This window comes from Notechis scutatus, chromosome 6 (genome assembly GCF_049901735.1).
Source record: "Notechis scutatus isolate UNSWTSFEM ecotype Mainland chromosome 6, rNotScu1.2, whole genome shotgun sequence".
NCBI classification, from domain to species: Eukaryota; Metazoa; Chordata; class Lepidosauria; order Squamata; family Elapidae; genus Notechis; species Notechis scutatus.
The window spans coordinates 11500231-11519483 of NC_142014.1; the positions used below are offsets into that span (position 1 = coordinate 11500231).

The 19253-nt window shown below is 38.9% G+C and overlaps 1 protein-coding gene across 13 annotated transcripts in view; it reads right to left on the minus strand.

Annotated features, from left to right (window-relative positions):
• CADPS2 (calcium dependent secretion activator 2) overlaps window positions 1–19253 on the minus strand; it is a 294667-nt gene that overhangs the window by 188437 nt on the left and 86977 nt on the right. For all 13 annotated transcript variants that reach the window (XM_087969373.1, XM_087969369.1, XM_026669061.2 and 10 more), the window contains one exon: window positions 9845–9956. In XM_087969373.1, coding sequence (XP_087825499.1) covers window positions 9845–9956 — 112 coding nt within the window. The remainder of the gene's footprint in view (window positions 1–9844; window positions 9957–19253) is intronic.

Below are 19253 nucleotides of genomic sequence, written 5' to 3' on the forward strand. Positions count from 1 at the left end.
TGGGTTGTTGTTTTTTGTACCTTTGAATCGGTGTTGATTTCTAGTGACCTGCCTGGACAAGTCTCTGCAATTTTCTGGGCAATGTCTTCAGAAGTTACTTGTCATTGCTTTCTTTCTACAGCTGAAAGGCAGTAATTTTTCCAAAGCAACCAGGCTGACTTTGTGCAGCTACAGCTCACAATCACCCAGTTTCTAAAATGTATCTTTAACCATTACACCAAACTGACATTTTCCCTTTTACATGAAAGTGATTGAAATTGCCCATCATTATCATTGCAGCTTTTTCAGATGTCTAATTTCATTTGTCACTTTTTATGTTAACTTGAACTTCTTTTGACTAAATGTCACTAGTACTAACTGTTTTTTGGGGGGAATATATAGACAAACATATTGACTCACTAAAAGAATTTGCTCCATATATAAATACTCTGTTATGAATGAATGAATGAATGAATGAATGAATGAATGAATGAATTCTTTATTGGCCAAGTGTGATTAGACACACAAGGAATTTGTCTTGGTGCATATGCTCTCTGTGTACATAAAAAGAAAAGATACATTATGATATTCTATGTCACTCTCAAGTTACAGGACAATTTTACCCTCAATACACCCTTATCTACAGAGCTTGTATAAGAGATAACTATGCATCTCATTTCTTACCTGCACTTGACCATATATCCAGTGGTGGGATTCAAATAATTTAACAACCAGTTCTCTGCCCTAATGACTGGCTGGGTGGTCATGTGACTGGGTGGTCATGTGACTGGGTGGGCGTGGCCAACTCAACATCACTCATCACACCCAGCCGCACCTCCCAGCCACTCTCCCTTTTCCCAGGCCTTGGGCCTATATGCAACACCTCCAGAAATGAAAGGATTAACCAACCCTCCGTTTCCTGGTGCAAATGCCGCCCCCCCCCACCACCCCAGTGAAAGGATGGGGAGAGACCAGCAAAGCATTCTGCTCCCATCACCGAGGAAGGATGAGCTTATTAAAAAGCAATAGATTGTGTCCTAACAGCCAATATTTCGCATCTGAGGTGGCAGAGGCAATAAATCCCATTGATTCCTCAGAAGCAATTTACAATTAACGCCCATTTGCACCCCAAAAATAATAAATAAAAAGCAGAAGGAGAAGGATTGACAATATTTCTGTGCAGGCAATTCTGGATGAGCTCCTTCCTTCCTTCCTTCCTTCCTTCCTTCCTTCCTTCCTTCCTTCCTTCCTTCCTTCCTTCCTTTTTCAGCCTGTTTTTGGGCCATTTTGCAGGCCGTTTTTCAGCTATTTTCAGGCTATTTTGGGGCCCATTTTCCAGCTGTTTTGGGCTGTTTCTCAGGCTGTTTTCAAACCATTTTCTGGGCTGTTTTTCACCCTAAAAATAGCCCAAAACAGCCCAGAAAATAACCCAAAATGGCCCAAAAAACAGGCAGGGGCCAAGCCTGCTATGGTGGGATTAACCAGTTTGCTGAACTGGGCAAAATTTTAACAACCAGTTCATTTGAACTGGTCTGAACTGGCTGAATCCAACCTCTGCATATATCTTATTATTATTTGCATTCTAACATCAAGCACTCCAACTCTCCCATTTTTACTTAGATCTTCTTTCATTTGACAAACATACATAATATTACCCTTGGATTTTCCTTTACCATTGGCATTCTGTAGCTCTCTTGACGGACTGTATTCATTTCCTAGATCTATCATTCTTTGAAAATCTTACCAAAAATGTCACCCTCCGCTATAAGCAATTCTTATGTGCTGGATATCCGTTGCATTCCGCTGGCTTTCTTTGCAGTATCCATTTAAAAACTGTTTATCATCTTTTTGATGTTATGTTATAAACGCTACTGGTTCAAGTGAAACCCATTCTTTTTTGTGCAGACTAGATTTGACCCATACAATAATAGTACCTCACAAATCTAAATCCCTTTTCCCAATAATATTTTCTCAATCATTCACTGAGGCTTTGCAGCTAAACCTAATTGATTCTGTGCATGGAAAAGTGGTATCATCAGTCATTGATGCTGAAAAGGAGCCACTGCCAGTGAACAGCTTTCCCCAGCACTATATACATAACTATGTAGACAGCGTCTGCCACCTTCAAACTAGGCAGAAAATTCATTGTGCAGATGGCACATCCATATCTCTATGTGTAAACTTCTAAAAAATTGAATGCCCCACTACCGCAAGCTGATGTACCAGGCTGGAGTCCTATGCTACCCTATTATCCTTGACTTTTTGTTACCAACTTCTCTGTTTTCCTAGCTAATTTTATTCACCTATTATGGTCCTATGAGAATGAACCTGCTGTCTAAGAATCAGGAGGTTATTACATTGATCATACACATATAATGTCTGACCAGCAATTATTCCCATGATGTTCAATACAACAGATAGCTCCACAGCCTCTGACAGCTTCTGACTGTCTATTTATAATACAAAATCACAACAATGAATCCTAAATTGATATCACATCAAGGGGGAAATAGAAACGGTGTTGCTTAACCTAGGTGATTCCCTTCTCCTATACAGAGAACCAGCTGCACCATGAACTTGCAAAACTCAGATGTATTCAGGAAAAATAACCAAGTAGACAGCAACAATAAACATGTAAATTTCACCATTTATCTGCTCTTCTGGTTGGCTCAACAATAATACAAAAAGGAAAGTAAGAAAACGTCATTTGGCACAGAAGTTTATACGCCTTGAAGCAGGGATAGGATTCTACCAGTTTGCACCTTTTCGCTAGAACTGGTTGTTAACATTCTAAGCAGTTCGGAGAACCGGTTGTTAGAAGAAATTACTGGCCTAATCCTGTAAGGAAGGCAGGAAGGAAACATTCTGGTGTTGCTTACAGAAACTGCCTCTCCGTTAACCCTGATTACATTCTTGGCAGGACTAGACTTCCTGTCTCAGGAACTTCCCTGGAGTTTTTTTCCCCTTCTTTGCTGGTACTTTGCTTGTGTGGAGTGACCATTCAAAGTTACAATGGCACTGAAAAAAGTGACTTATGACCATTTTTCACACTTAGGACTGTTGCAGCATCCCCACAGTCATGAGAGGCCAGGCGAGGAGATGCGTGCCTCGATGTGAGTGATATTGAGTTGGCCACACCCTTTCCCTCCCCCCCTCTCTTCCTTCCCTTCAACCTTCCTTCTGTCCCTTCCTCCCTCCCTTTTTGAAAAGTACATAAAATGCAAGGAAACAGAAAAAAAAGAATAAAGGAATAAAAGGGTCCAGGGAAAAGCAAACTGAGTACAGGAAACAAGGAGAACAAAAATATAAAAATAATAATTTCTGACTTTCTTTGATCCTTATAATAATTCTCTTTCAAACTGTAATTCAGTGTAAATTTCAAATATCAATCTGATATTCTTTCCCTACTAACTTTCTTGCTATCCTCTATCCTCAGCATGTGACAACATTGCCTGTTCTACTTTTCTGGAAATATATAGGTTCGAAATTAAAAGATGAAAATAATTTTAGTAATGTATCTTCCTGGTCATACATGGAGGCAGTTTTAGCTTTTCCATCCTGTCTTTGGAGAAGAGAGAGAGCAATCTTTCCCAGGAGTTTTTTTTTTTTTAAAAAAGAACTTTACTTAGAAAATATAAAGCTTAAAATCATAAAAGAGAATGCAATATTCCAGGCACACCACACGATGGGGTTTTGCTACAAATAAACTCTTTTTTTTTTGTGGGAAAGTAGCCTACCAAAATATTATAAATAAAACATTTTCCTGCTCAAACTGAAGACTGGAATGCAAGACTGTGTTTACAGTCTACAGTTTCCCATTTATACAGAAAACTACCCAGAAAGAGACACTTACCTAGCATAGGAAAAAATATGAATCCTAATTCAGATTCCCAGGTAAATATATTACTTATATCTTAAAACTAAAATTTTATGAAAAAGAGACGTTCTATTTTTCTCAATTACCTGGATGTTCTGTAGATTCCTGGCAAATCTAAGTTTTAATAAGAGGCTGAATGAAACAAAATTAGGGTTTTTCTCAGCCCTGATTCATAACTCCTCCTTTGGTTGTCTCTTCCAATATTGCTTTTTTTTTTTTTTTTTTAAAGGACCCAAATGATTTATCTCCAGAATAGGAGAGACTGGATGGAGTAAATCTCTGTATGTATGTGACAAAGAGCATTTCTCCCTCATGGATGTAACTGAACATCTGAGACCATCTGGCAATAACACGTGGTTTTGCACGTGATGCAAATGTACTAGACATCTACAGTAATATTTTTAAGCTTGCTTTCTCAGTTAAGAAAATGATTAGAATATTTTTGACTAGAATATAATATCAGTCAGCTTTAAAAGCAATTGTTTTTGTGTATGTAAGAATTAATAATGTTTGGAACAGATGTGAAAGAATTAGTCTTTGAAACATTAAGAAATATTTAAATTAGCATCACATATTTGGTGTAGATACTAGATAATAGGATGTAATTTAATATAGCAAAATGGAAGAGTATTGATGCATGCTTTGGTACTTCTGTTTAATATAGCCAATGCATATTTCACCATTCCTCATTTACCACCAAATTGCTTTGACCTTTAACAGTTCAGATTCTCGAAACTGTTGCTCTTTCTTTATATAGTAAAAATTTAAAAAATATTTTTTAAAAAATAGTTCAGATTCTTGTAGAGGGCTTACGCTTACAATAAACCTTTATACTCATTTGAACTGCCTGGATCTCATGATTTTTCTGGTGCTTGACAGTCATTTTATGACTGTGGCAGTTCCTTAACAACCACTGCAAAAATGGTCATAAAATTGGATCAGTCACGTGATAATGACTTTACAACTGTCATGATTTATGACCATAATAGAAAAGCTCCATTACAGTTGCAAGTTGAGGACTACCCGTAAATTCAGATAATACAATCAGAAGAATGTCTACCACTTTTACTGCTCCAAATCCGCAATTTCTTAGGAATTTGGAAGTCCTTTCCAATACACTAGCACAAAGGATTTTTTTATTCATTTATTCATTTCAATGAAATACTTAGGCACAAATGAATCTAGATAATGACCTCTTCCATCATATCATAGAATAGGATGTTATTCCCAATAGAAAATGTAGCATCGCTATCAGTTTTGAATATATGGATAATTTTCATAATTCCTACCTTCTGTACAGGGTTGTGGTTACTTTAAATCTATAAAATCCCCTTTGCAAAGATTTAAGGAACGCAATAAACATATTATATCTTCTCATGCAATTTAGCATCCAACTGAAATCAAGAAAAAATTCCAGCCTATAAAAAAAAAATCAAGACTGGCTCTTATTTCTCAGTATTAAAAGCCCACATTACAGTGACAACCATCCAAATCATTTGAACAATATTCCAGCAATAGTGCAGCTTAATTTGTATAAGACATCTCCTAACCAGTTATACTGTGGGTTTTTTTCTGTACTGCTTCAAGAAACCAAAGAGTCAGTAATAGTTGTATCTTTTAAATAACCTTCTTTTGCTTTGGAGAATATGGAAACAGCAGATATTACACATTAAGGAACAAATTGAACATAAGCAGTGCCCTGCTGGTTAGGATTTCAGGCCCATCTAATCCAGCAGCCTGCTCTCACAGTGGCCAACTAACTGCACAAGGAAGTGTCCCTGAAGTCTCCCAGCAGATGGTGCCCAGAGGCAGTCACACTGCCATCAAGGCTAATAGTTATTGATCCACAAGACTTTTATGAATCGATCCAAACCTTTTTTTAAAGTCAGCCAAGCTGATAACCAGCACCACAAATCTCATTCAGGCTACATTGCTTGCTAAGACTGACAATGCCTCACACAAAGAATCCGCCTTCAAACCAAGTATGATCTATGTGTTCTACCATGTGCATCTTCTTTAAATACTGAATTGTCTACTTCTGTATAATGATGCACCTCAGTGCTGAAATCAAGGGTTGGAGGATTTTTAATTGAACGTTGTTACTTGTTTTATCCAATTTTCTTTTAATAAGCATGATCTCCAAAAGATCATAACCTAAAGTCAACATTTTAATCTTCTGGCTCCAGGGAGTTCTCATTTAATGACCCTCTTAGAAATGGGCAACTCTGCTGCTAAGCGAAGCGGTCCTTAATTGGGAAATCAGCGACCAGTGTGCTTTCTAGCTAGAAAGAGACAAGACTACTTAGTTACACGTGTTCAGTTTTTGCTTGCCTTCTAAGCATTCCTCTGGCCTTTGTGCTTGCTTACTGTCTTGTTCACTTTGAAAGCAATGTGATTGCACCACAGTCTAGGCATGGAAGCCTTGGGTATGCTTCACAAAAATCTTACAGTACCCAATTGAAATCTTTTCCTTTGTTTTCACTGTGGTGGTGAGGGTCAGGGGAGAAAAAGCAAGCAATTTCTGTAGACTATGTCTAAGGAGATTCTCAGTCATCCAGGTCATGATTGCTCCAAAGGTGCTTTTTTCAAGAGGCAACTGGACTTTCTGCTTTTTCTTTGAAGACCTTTCACTTCTCATCCAAGAAGCTTCTTCAGCTCTGACTGGATGATGGGGAATGGAAGGATTTATACTCCTTGCAGACAGCTGGTCATTTGCATTCTTTTAGTGAGTCATTAAGGAGGTTTATCTGACCCTTACCTATTACCAGTATATGATCACATTGCTTTCAACACATAAAAGGGCAAATGGCTTACTGCTTTGAAAAGCAAAGGTCCCAAATGATTGTAAATGGGCCAGAAAATTATTTTCAGCGCTATTGTAACTTTGAATGGTTACTGAATGAATGGTTGGTAAGCAAGGAATGCCTGTATTTTATTCTAATAATTTCATAAATCATGTTTTTAAAGTTACTGTTTTATCTCAAATGAGCTGTAAAGTACCAGTGTCAGGACTCCGACATGAATGAGAGAAAAAAAAATACTTCTTTGGTCTTTTTAGTTGTCACCCAGATGCTCTAAGTCAGGTGTCGCCAAACTTTTTGACCTCAAGGACCACCAAACTCATACTTTTAAATTCTGAGGACCACTAATATGAATTTTTTTAAAAAAGATAATATATTTAATATTTTTTTTTATTTTTTATATTAAATATAAATTTAATATTTTAAAAAATTAATTTTTTTTATATATATATATATATATATATATATATATATATACACACACACACACACACACACACACACACACACGCACGCACACATACACGCACGCACACATATATACATATACATACATATAAATATTTTTTTTATTTCGTTTGTCAATTGCTTACAAGATAATAGGTATAAGTAAAAACATAGTTATGAATACATGGATACATATAAGAGAAATAAAAGAAATAATAGGACAGGGACGGTAGGCATGTTGGTGCACTTATGCACACCCCCTACAGACCTCTTAGGAAAGGGGTGAGGTCAATAGTAGACAGTCTAAGGTTAAAGTTTTTGGGGTTTGGGGAAGAAACCACAGAATCAGGTAGAGTATTCCAGACATTGACCACTCTGTTGCTGAAGTCGTATTTCCTGCAATCAAGTTTGGTGCGATTAACCTTGAGTTTGTATCTATTGTGTGCTCTTGTGTTGTTATGGTTGAAGCTGAAATATTCATTGACAGGTAGGACATTGCAATGTATGATTTTATATACTATACTTAGATCGGACCGAAGGTGGCATAGTTCTAGGTTTTCTAGGTCTAGAATTTCAAGTCTGGTGGCATAAGGTATTCTGCAATGAGTAGAGGAGTGGAGAACTCTTCTTGTGAAATATTTCTGGACTTTCTCAACTGTGTTAATATCAGATACATAATGTGGGTTCCAGACTGATGAGCTGTATTCGAGTATTGGTCTAGCAAATGTTTTGTATGCTCTAGTTAGTAGTGTAATATTACCAGAGAAAAAGCTACGTAGGATTAGGTTAACAACTCTTAATGCCTTTTTGGCTATGTAGTTACAGTGGGCTCTAGCACTTAGATCATTAGAGATGAGTATTCCAAAATCCTTGACAGAGTTTGGATCATCAACAAACTGACTATTCAGCTTGTATTTTATTTTCAGATTTTTTTTTGCCAATATGTCAGACAGAGCATTTATTTGTTGAGATTTGAAGTTGCCATTTGTTTGACCATTCTGATACATAGTCGAGGTCTTTTTGAAGGGTAGCAGTATTGTCTGTGGTGTTGAATAGCTTTACATGTCAGCAAAGAGAACGCAGTTGCTCTTACTATGATCACAGAGGTCATTTATGTAGAGTATGAAGAGAGTTGGTCCTAGAACACTGTTTACAGGTACAGAATTTGATAGGACACTCCCAATTTTGACCATTTGTTGTCTGTTTGAGAGGAATGCTTCTATCCAGTTATGCAGGTGTCCAGAGATACCATAAGATTTTCATTTTCAGAGTAGTCTGTCTCCGACATCCCAGCTATTTTGTCCCAGCGAGAACTATGTTTCTGCTTGCTTTTCCTGTGCTTTCCATGGGCAGCGATGGCTGGGGCCATGGGGGGGAACGGGACAGCAGAGGAGAGCAGAATGCCGAGAGGGACGAGGAAACTGATGCCGACGCTCCATTCCGGACCTCTGAACTAGATGAAGAGCACAGACTTGCCCACTCCGCCCTCTCCCACCACCACCAGCTAGTACTTTTCCTGGGCTGTCCCTACAGCCTGCAGCCATCGAGGAAGAGCCCAGGCCAGGAGAAGCGAGCTGGAAAGTGCGGAAGTGCTGCGCAAATGCAAGTAGCGTGGCGTTCCTGCATCTTCCGGCCATCTCCATTGCAGCTTCAGCGCGCCTGTGCTACCAGCCTCCTCTTGCTGCAACAGCACCATTACCTCGTCCTGGCAGGTGAGGGCTGTGCTGCTTTTTGCAGATTTGTGCTCGGTCGAAGGGTGGGAGCCAGAGGATGGGTAGGCTTTGGGGGGACATTTCTCTGCGGCCCACCAAAATTTTCTCATGGACCACCAGTGGGCCGCAGCCCAGCGGTTGGTGACCAACTGCTTTAAGTGGAGGCTTGATTAAAATTCAAATATAACTAGTCCTCATTTAGCAACCGATTCATTTAGTGACTATTCGCAGTTATACAATGATTAAAACGTAGCCGTACAACCAATCCTTTTGATTTTATAGGAATGTAAAGCCAAGAAGCTGAAGCACAATCAGGGTTTCCTTTAGCAACACTTTTATTTAATGATCAACTTGCTGATCCCAATTGTGGTCATTAAACAAGGACAATCTATACCAGATGCAGTGGTATTTTGGAGGGGTCAAAAAAGACAATTCATCCCATTTTATCCTCTTCCCCTAACCAATATATTGCTGAACAGATACTGAGCATATAATACGGTAACTGGAATTTGTTACAACCTGAAGTATAATTCACCTTTCCTCACTTTTTCTCCTGATGTTTTGGTCATACAACTCCCAAATTCTCAGAAAGTATCATTTTGTCGAGAAATTCTGGGAGTTACTATTCTAACATATCTGGAGAAGACTAACTAGCTTATTTCTTATTTTCGAGACCCTCACTAGCAAATAAATGAACAAAACATAAAGCACATTTCAAAACCAGCTGTTACTATCTACTTTTAATAGGTACAAAGTTACTTTTTACATTGAATGTACCAGGTTCACCATTTCAGAGATAAACTAATATGAATTACTGACAAATTCTATTTTACATTTATGAATTGCATAGACCAAACGTATTTGCCATTCTCTGTACATTCTGGTTACACTTTATTAGTAATTTGTTATCTACAAATTTTCACTGCAAGTCTAAAACTAATACATATTTATGGGGGTCACAAAGAAGCTTATAGCAGTTACCCTGTAACTCAATATTTTATACTAGTAAAAACGATGTTAACACTCACCCTTCCTAGCTCTTTATCTTCAAGTGCCAGGACCCCTGTGCTTTCTGTAAAAAGTTTCACTTTGACGACAGGCCGAGGATGGGTTGTAGTAAAATCCCCTTGGGTTCCCCATCTGTAACAACAATAAAATGGTGACATTCATAATCCAAGCCCATTAAAGGTAAGTGGCACTCTGGGTTTCAATAAACAAATGCAGGATTTTCACCTCCCTACAGACGTAATTGAGTAGAAATCTACATCTGAACATTAGGTTTTGAGATTGGCAGAGTTGAAGGGTTTTTCAGACATTAGTTTTGCAATTAAAAACCATTCAGTGTGGCAGATGGCAGGATGAAAGATTAATTATACACTGTGAGTATACAAGAAAAAGTGGATAGATTTGTGTAAATTATTTGGGATGAATTTGAATTTTTCCCATTAGAATATACTGAAGATATGAACACCAATCATGTTAAAGGTGTTTTTTTTCAAGCACTGTGCAGCTGTCTATTACAATGTTGTCAGTAATGCCTAATGTGGTGTTGATGAATCTATGACACATGTTACATGTCACATGCCATTTCTGCTGATATGCAAACCCTCTAAGGTCTCTGAAAATCGAGTAAGCATTCTCACATGATTTTCAGAGGCGACACAAGCCCAGTGAGAGCAGGGCCCAGTCATATGAAAGGGCCCTCCTCATGCAGGGCCTCTGAGGGCTCCAAAAAAAAAATCACACGAGAACAGGGCCTGCTTTCCTGCTCTTTTGGGATACTGCAAGGCCACAGCATTCTCTCATTCAGCATTTCAACAGCTACAACCTGAAAATAGATTTTCATTAATAGAGTTTTAGCAGCTACAGCCTGAAATAGTTTTCTTTTTAAAGGCTTGTTTTGATGGAGCCCAGTCGCTTTCCTGTTTTGCTTGTCTTGGAAAACAAAGGAGATTCTTCCATAGAACAATTGCCATGGTGAGAGCTAGAAGCGTCTCTTTTCTGTGGCAGCCCCCTGCCCTGTGGCACACTCTGCCCACTGAAGATCAGCAGGCCTCCATCCTCCTGGACTTCTGTAAAGCTTTGAAGACCTGGCTTATCCCTCAAACACTGGGGATAAGATGACTGCACATTAGAAGTTTGACTTGGTGCCAGGTCTTTTTTGTTTTAAATGTTTTAATCTGTTGAGTTTTATAGTTTTAATAAAAAAATAAATGAATATGTAACCACTTTTGAAAAACCTTGCCAAGAAAAACTGCAGGGACTTATCTAGGCAGTCTTTAAGAATTGGACATGATTGAACAGAAGGAAAAAAAGAAACCCAACAACTCCTGTATTGCCAAACCAGACATGATCTGAAACCTCTTGCTGATATTACCCTCGACTTGATTCCTACATCCTAGTTATGTAGATCTGCAACTTGACAGCAATAGCAATAGCACTTAGACTTATATACCGCTTCACAGTGTTTTACAACCCTCTCTAAGCAGTTTACAAAGTCTGCATATTGTCCCCAACAATCTGGGTCCTCATTTTACCCTCCTCGGAAGCATGGAAGGCTGAGTCAACCTTGAGCCTGGTGAGATTCGAACTGCCAAATTGCAGGCAGCTGCAGTAGCAGAAGTAGCTTGCAATATTGCATTCTAACCACTGTGCCACCATGGCTCATATGTGAGGGCGACAGAGGATGTAATACTCAAAATATGGTTTTGTAGAACTACTGCATTGGCTAATTAACATGGGTTTTCTTGAATTTTAAGTTTGCTTTTCTAATTATACTGCTAATAATTTCCCATAAACCTTAACTTTCAAGAAAAAAACTCTCTTTCAGAAACCAGGATTGGCAGGAGAGCATTCAAGACATTGTAGATAAGAGTTTCATTTTTAGCTGTTCTCAAGCCTCCGCGAACAAAAATAATAGTCAAGCCAACCTTGGGAAGTGCTGAGAATGTATCTTACACAAACCCATTTTTCCTTTCCAAATGTTTCTTTTATTTTTATTCAGAATACAATGCTCTTTTTTATGGCTATGCTCACATATTACTGGATGCTTCAATTTTTTTTGATGTAACTGAACAGATGACTATTTCTAAACTAATCAACTTCTGACCTGAAGTTTATTTACTATAAAAGTAAATATAAGCCATTTTCCACATTCCCCCTTTTCATAGAGAGACCCCACCACTTTATCAGAGTATGCAAAGGCAAGAATGGTTAGAATATGAAAGCTCTGTCAAGGAGGAAGATGACTGGCTTACCAGCTGGCTACTCAATTTTGCATGACTTAAAAATATTTTCATGATTCTTGTGTTAATTATTTGTTAGGTTTATTTGTTGTGCTTACTTGCAATGTTTACCCACCATTATTAGTTGTACGGATTTGATCCCAAATACTAAGTTATTGGATGATTCTTTTCAAAGTCAAAGCTTTAAAAAGACTCAAAGGGGGAAAATGAAGGACTCAGGTTGGAATTAGGAAAGTTTGTTAAAGGAATTGCTGACACAGAAACTTGCAGCTGTGATGAGTGTGACAAATGGTGGGACACTACTGCCTAGCAAACAAGAAAGTTGCAAGTAAGAAGGATATACTAAAACAGGTGTCTTCAAACTTGACAGTTTTAAGACTTGTGGACTTCAACTCCCAGAATTCCTCCTCCAGTCATGTTAGCTCAGGACTTCTGGAAGTTGAAGTCCACAAGTCTTAAACTTGCCAAGTTTGAAGACCCTTGCACTAGAAGGATGCTAGCTATGGCACATAGATATATAAACTTAAGTAACCTCTAGCTTATTGTAATACCAGTAGTAAAAGACACACCTCTTTTAATAAGAAAGTTTATTAACATAAACATGCAATGTATGAAGAAGGATAAAGTAGAAGAATTCAATCAAAAGAAATGTGTCAAGGAACCAATGTGTGATTCTTAGGGTGTTAATTTCCTTAATGATGTAAAATTTGTGCTTGTGCACTATTCAAGGTCTTGGCTCCTTTAGCTGTTGAGACCCTTTTGCTAGAGTACTTTAATAAGAGAAGCTAGAAAAGCCATTCCTTGTGTCTGGTAGCTTTGATGCCAGGCTAGAACCCATTTTGAGTACAACACATGTATAACTAAAGTTTTCTGTTGCCATGGAACTTCACTGATATCCAGTGTATACTTTGGAAAATGCCGGGAAAAAAACATATAAGGATGATACAAATTGTTGTTGTTGTTCCTTCATGTTAGTGTTGATCCTGCTGACTGCTTGGACAAGTCACTGCAGTTTTTTTGGCAAGATTTCACAAATGCCTCCTTCCAAGAGTTGAGAGATAGTGACTGGCTCCAAGAGTAGGCTCAATGCCTAACCTGGGATAGAACTCAGAGCCTCTTGGTCTATAGTCTGGTGTCTTAATTACTTACACCAAATAAGTAACAACTGGTATAACTCACCTGAAAACAAATTCCTTTAAGATAAGATAAACTTTTATGTACATATTTTGTACGTAAATACTATGGCTACAACTATGTTTTCTATAATTTGCATCATGCCCCTTAAAGATAGTAATTAGCAAATAGTATCAACTTCATAAAATTTGACTCATGGTGGAGTTATTTAAATAGCAAATTTCTTCTCTAACTAGACTGGCACAGAATCAATGACACAGAATTAAGACTATTTTACATTAGCATATGCATTGTTTTCTTATGTATAAAGCTTGTCTGCAACTGTTCACAGAAGGCATTTATGTGTTTTTCAAGTGACTAGTTTTGATTTTTCCCCTCAAAACATTTAACCACCTGTAAATTATAATAATATGAATTTATTCTGTTGCAAGGGGTGGGTGCCTTAGTGACAAAATACTCCCATCTCTTACACAAGGATGAAGCAATTACAAATGTCAATCACTGCAGGTTTAATTCTAATAGAGTTCTGAGATGTTGCTGAGAAAAAAGACAGGGAATGCAAGGTAAGAAGAAATTATTGGTGGAGAAGGAAAAAAAGCCTGTTTAGGATGACATGCTGAAAGAGACAGGAGGGAGGGCATTCTGAATTAACAGGAGGGAGGATATACAAACACAAAACATAGTGAATCTACATATTTTTCTAATATAATAGATGCGTAAACTGAACTGTCATCTAACTTAATGAAGTTGGACTATTTTTGTGACTCTTATCACCAAAAGATTACTGTTTTGAAATAAGCCCAACATCATCCACTTTTCTTGAATCCATTTTGTTAAATAGTTAAAATTCTATGATGCAGATATTCTCTTGGCTTCTATTTACCATAAGGATTATTAAGGCCAGCTTCTTATTTCTTCTGCTTCACTGTGGTATACTGAAAAGTGTCTGTGCACAGTATATTTCTTGTGGTGTTTTTAGCCGCACTGATCAATAGGAGACGCTATGCGACCTGTTTTATTGTCCTGAGGCTCATCAGATATGAATAGTAGTTGTTATTCTTTGGAGTATAATAGGCATTATATGGGTACAACATCTATGGGGAATACTCTCTGGCAATTCCTTTTGATGTCCAAATAGGACAAAACTTATTGGAGTTTCCTGAAGGTCAACATAACAGAAAACACCACATAGGTTATATGCTATGTAAAAATGGAAATCCCCTTTCATTAGAGAGAGGCTGGAAGTCATGTAAAACCTTATATATGGGGACAGGACATAATGCACTGTATATAGTTAAATGTATATTGTCAACGGAAATTAATAGGCCCATGAGTTCAATCCCCAGTAGAGGGTTTAATCTCACAGTAACAAGCTAATTACAGTATTAGTATACGACATTTTGGTGTCATAAGGATTGCATTAAACAAAGGACAAAAATTAAACAATAAGGAGAATGGACATTATGAGATGGGATAGATAGGCCATATAGCTTACCTCCAAGGCAGAGCTAGAAATACCATTTCTTTTCTGAATGTGAACCCAAAATCCAAGAGTACAATTAGGGAGGGCTCTAAGATTGTCATAAAATAAAATACAGGGTTGGAAGATGCTTGTACTGTGTGTGCATGCGTGTGTGTGTGTGTGTGTGTGTGTGTGTGAGAGAGAGAGAGAGAGAGAGAGAGAGAGAGAGAGAGAGAGAAATGAAAGAGTTTTGACTTGGAGTAAAAGAACAAGCCTCATATGTATTACAATATAGTTACTAGGACCATTCTCTCTCTCTTTCTCTGTGTATACATATAAAACTGCTGCACGTTTGTACAGATGTTGTAATGCATACAACAGCAATTTAATATTTCAAATGTTATTTACTTATGTTCTCCACAATAATACAAATCTAACAGCTGCAGTGTTTATTGTAGTAATTTTATTTTACTGGCATCTGCAAACACTGTGTTGATCAGGATAACTTAATTTAGCAAAGACTGAAAAAAAAACTAAACTACTGAGATCAATGTCAAGTAAGATTCTCTAGCCTTTTCAGAGTACTGTGGGATTTATATCACATTAGGAATCCAAAATGTTGTTTTTATACAGAATGAAACAAGGACAGGAATAAGCTTTGTGAACTGAATAAGTGAAGTGTAAGAGCAATATGTAGGTGTTGTGGCTCGGAGGTTTGAGCCTGCTTTGTCAGAGGTCGAGGACTTGGTAAATGAGGAAGAGGAGGATTTGGCTCTGAGGTTTGAGCCTGCTTTGCTAGAGGATTTGGAATTGCCTTCCTCCCCAGGGCTTTCCTCCTTGTCAGGATCTTCCCCCCTGATTGTGCCTCAGGTGTCGGCAGATAATCAGGAGAACGTATCAGAGCCTCTGACTGAGGATCAAGCCGAGGAATGCTGGCTTGATGTGAGGCAACGGCGCAGGCAAAAGTGTAAGTTGCAACGTAAAAGGAAAGGACGAATTAGAGACTGAGATGAGGGACTGACACGCCCCACAGAGAATAAAAGTGGGTGTGTTCGCTCTGAGAATTTGTTCGGGACGTGTTAATTTGTGAGAGCAGCTCCGACGGATTCTGTGTCTGTGGCAATAGCCTGTGATTTATGTTCTTGCTTTATTATCGGACTTGGCAGACAGCTTGTGTGAGACTGCCAAGGACTTGCCTAGCCAAAGGAATTTAACCCTGTCATTACTGGTCTTGTCTGCTTGTGTATATTCCTTTGGAAACTTGGACTTCTCACTTCATTGGCACAGGTGAGGCATAACATGTAGGCATATCCTTATCTGTCCAGATACTGAAGGTAACATTCCAGAACATTAGAATTAAGAACTTCTCTCAAGGCTAGAGATTGATATACAGGTAGTCACTGAGTTATGACCAGTCACTTAATGATCATCTGAAGCTACAATGGACCTCCTTGGGGATACTTATGTCCTGGTTTTAAATTTCCAACAGCTGCCCCCTCAGGTCACATACCATTTGCAGCATCCTACAGTCAAATGATTGCATTTTATGATGGAATTCACTTCCAGTTTTTGGCAAAACTAGCCAATAGCAAACCATGGCTTTGCTTAATGACTGTGCCGTTCACCTAGCAACCACAGTATATGCAGGGGTGGGATTCAATTTTTAAACAACCAGTTCTGTGGGTGTGGCTGGGGTGGTAGGCGTGGCTTGGTGGTCATGTGACTGGGTGGACATGGCTTGGTGGTCATGTTATTGGCTGGGTGTGGCCAACTCAATATCACTCACATCGAGGCATGCATCTCCTCACCTGGCCTCTCATGACAGTGGGGATGCTGCAACAGTCGTAAGTGTGAAAAATGGTCATAAGTCACTTTTTTCAGTGCCATTATAACTTTGAATGGTCACTCCATACAAGCAAAGTACCAGCAAAGGAGGGGGAAAAAACTCCAGAGACGTTCCTGAGACAGGAAGTCTAGTCCTGCCAAGAATGTAATCAGGGTTAATGGAGAGGCAGTTTCTGTAAGCAACACCAGAATGTTTCCTTCCTGCCTTCCTTACAGGATTAGGCCAGTAATTTCTTCTAACAACCGGTTCTCTGAACTGCTTAGACTGTTAACAACCGGTTCTAGAAAATAGGTGCGAACTGGTAGAATCCCACCCGTGAGTATATGCTTAATGACAGCTGGAAAAAAGATTATAAAATAAGGTCGGTCACATGAATGACCAATTTACAGTCATCACAATGGATAGACTCCATTATGGCCATATCTTGAAGACTATCTGTAGAGGAATAGCATTAAAGCTTTAAAGAAGCTAGATGCCAGCTCTTTAAGGATAGAAGAGGTCAGGAAATAGATATTAGAACTCTTATTTTATTGATATACTGTAGGCTATAACAGAATCTTGATAGCCTGACAGCATTTCTCTTTCTCCTCTTTCCTCTTAAACTAAAGAGAGGCAAAACAGAACAATCTTAAATTTCTTTCTTACACCCTCTGGATTTCCTGGGTTAAATTCAAGCCATTTTACTCATGGCTTCCGCAAACGGATAGTCCTCAACTTACGACCAGAATTGAGCCCAACATTTCTGTTGCTAAGTGAAACAGTTATATTAAGTGAGTTTTACCCCATTTTATGACCTTTCGTGCCATGGCTGTTAAGTGAATCACTGCAGTTAAGTTACTAGCATGGTTGTTAAGTGAATTTGGCTTCCTCATTGACTTCGCTCGTCAGAAGGTCGCAAAAGGGGGGGTCACATTACCCTGGGACACAGCAACAGTCATAAATATGAACCAGTTGCCAAGCATCCAAATTTTGATCACATGACCACACAGGGATGCTGTAATGGTGCATGTGTGTGTGTGTGTGTGTGTGTGTGTGTGTGTGTGTGAGAGAGAGAGAGAGAGAGAGAGAGAGAGAGAGAGAGAGATATGAAAGAGTTTTGACTTGGAGTAAAAGAACAAGCCTCATATGTATTACAATATAGTTACTAGGACCATTCTCTCTCTCTTTCTCTGTGTATACATATAAAACTGCTGCACGTTTGTACAGATGTTGTAATGCATACAACAGCAATTTAATATTTCAAATGTTATTTACTTATGTTCTCCACAATAATACAAATCTAACAGCTGCAGTGTTTATTGTAGTAATTTTATTTTACTGGCATCTGCAAACACTGTGTTGATCAGGATAACTTAATTTAGCAAAGACTGAAAAAAAAAACTAAACTACTGAGATCAATGTCAAGTAAGATTCTCTAGCCTTTTCAGAGTACTGTGGGATTTATATCACATTAGGAATCCAAAATGTTGTTTTTATACAGAATGAAACAAGGACAGGAATAAGCTTTGTGAACTGAATAAGTGAAGTGTAAGAGCAATATGTAGATGTTGTGGCTCTGAGGTTTGAGCCTGCTTTGTCAGAGGACACAGACTTGGACGGTGAGGAAGGGGAGGATTTGGCTCTGAGGTTTGAGCCTGCTTTGCTAGAGGATTTGGAATTGCCTTCCTCTCCAGGGCTTTCCTCCTCGGCAGGATCTTCCCCCCTGATTGTGCCTCAGGTGTCGGCAGATAATCAGGAGAACGTATCAGAGCCTCTGACTGAGGATCAAGCCGAGGAATGCTGGCTTGATGCGAGGCAACGGCGCAGGCAAAAGTGTAAGTTGCAACGTAAAAGGAAAGGACGAATTAGAGACTGAGATGAGGGACTGACACGCCCCACAGAGAATAAAAGTGGGTGTGTTCGCTCTGAGAATTTGTTCGGGACAATGTGTTAATTTGTGAGAGCAGCTCCAACGGATTCTGTGTGTGTGGCGATAGCCTGTGATTTATGTTCTTGCTTTATTATCGGACTTGGCAGACAGCTTGTGTGAGACTGCCAAGGACTTGCCTGGCCAAAGGAATTTAACCCTGTCATTACTGGTCTTGTCTGCTTGTGTATATTCCTTTGGAAACTTGGACTTCTCACTTCATTGGCACAGGTGAGGCATAACATGTAGGCATATCCTTATCTGTCCAGATACTGAAGGTAACATTCCAGAACACTAGAATTAAGAACTTCTCTCAAGGCTAGAGATTGATATACAGGTAGTCACTGAGTTATGACCAGTCACTTAATGATCATCTGAAGCTACAATGGACCTCCTTGGGGATACTTATGTCCTGGTTTTAAATTTCCAACAGCTGCCCCCTCAAGTCACATACCATTTGCAGCATCCTACAGTCAAATGATTGCATTTTACGATGGAATTCACTTCCAGTTTTTGGCAAAACTAGCCAATAGCAAACCATGGCTTTGCTTAATGACTGTGCCGTTCACCTAGCAACCACAGTATATGCAGGGTGGGATTCAATTTTTAAACAACCAGTTCTGTGGGTGTGGCTGGGGTGGTAGGCGTGGCTTGGTGGTCATGTGACTGGGTGGACATGGCTTGGTGGTCATGTTATTGGCTGGGTGTGGCCAACTCAATATCACTCACATCGAGGCATGCATCTCCTCACCTGGCCTCTCATGACAGTGGGGATGCTGCAACAGTCGTAAGTGTGAAAAATGGTCATAAGTCACTTTTTTCAGTGCCATTATAACTTTGAATG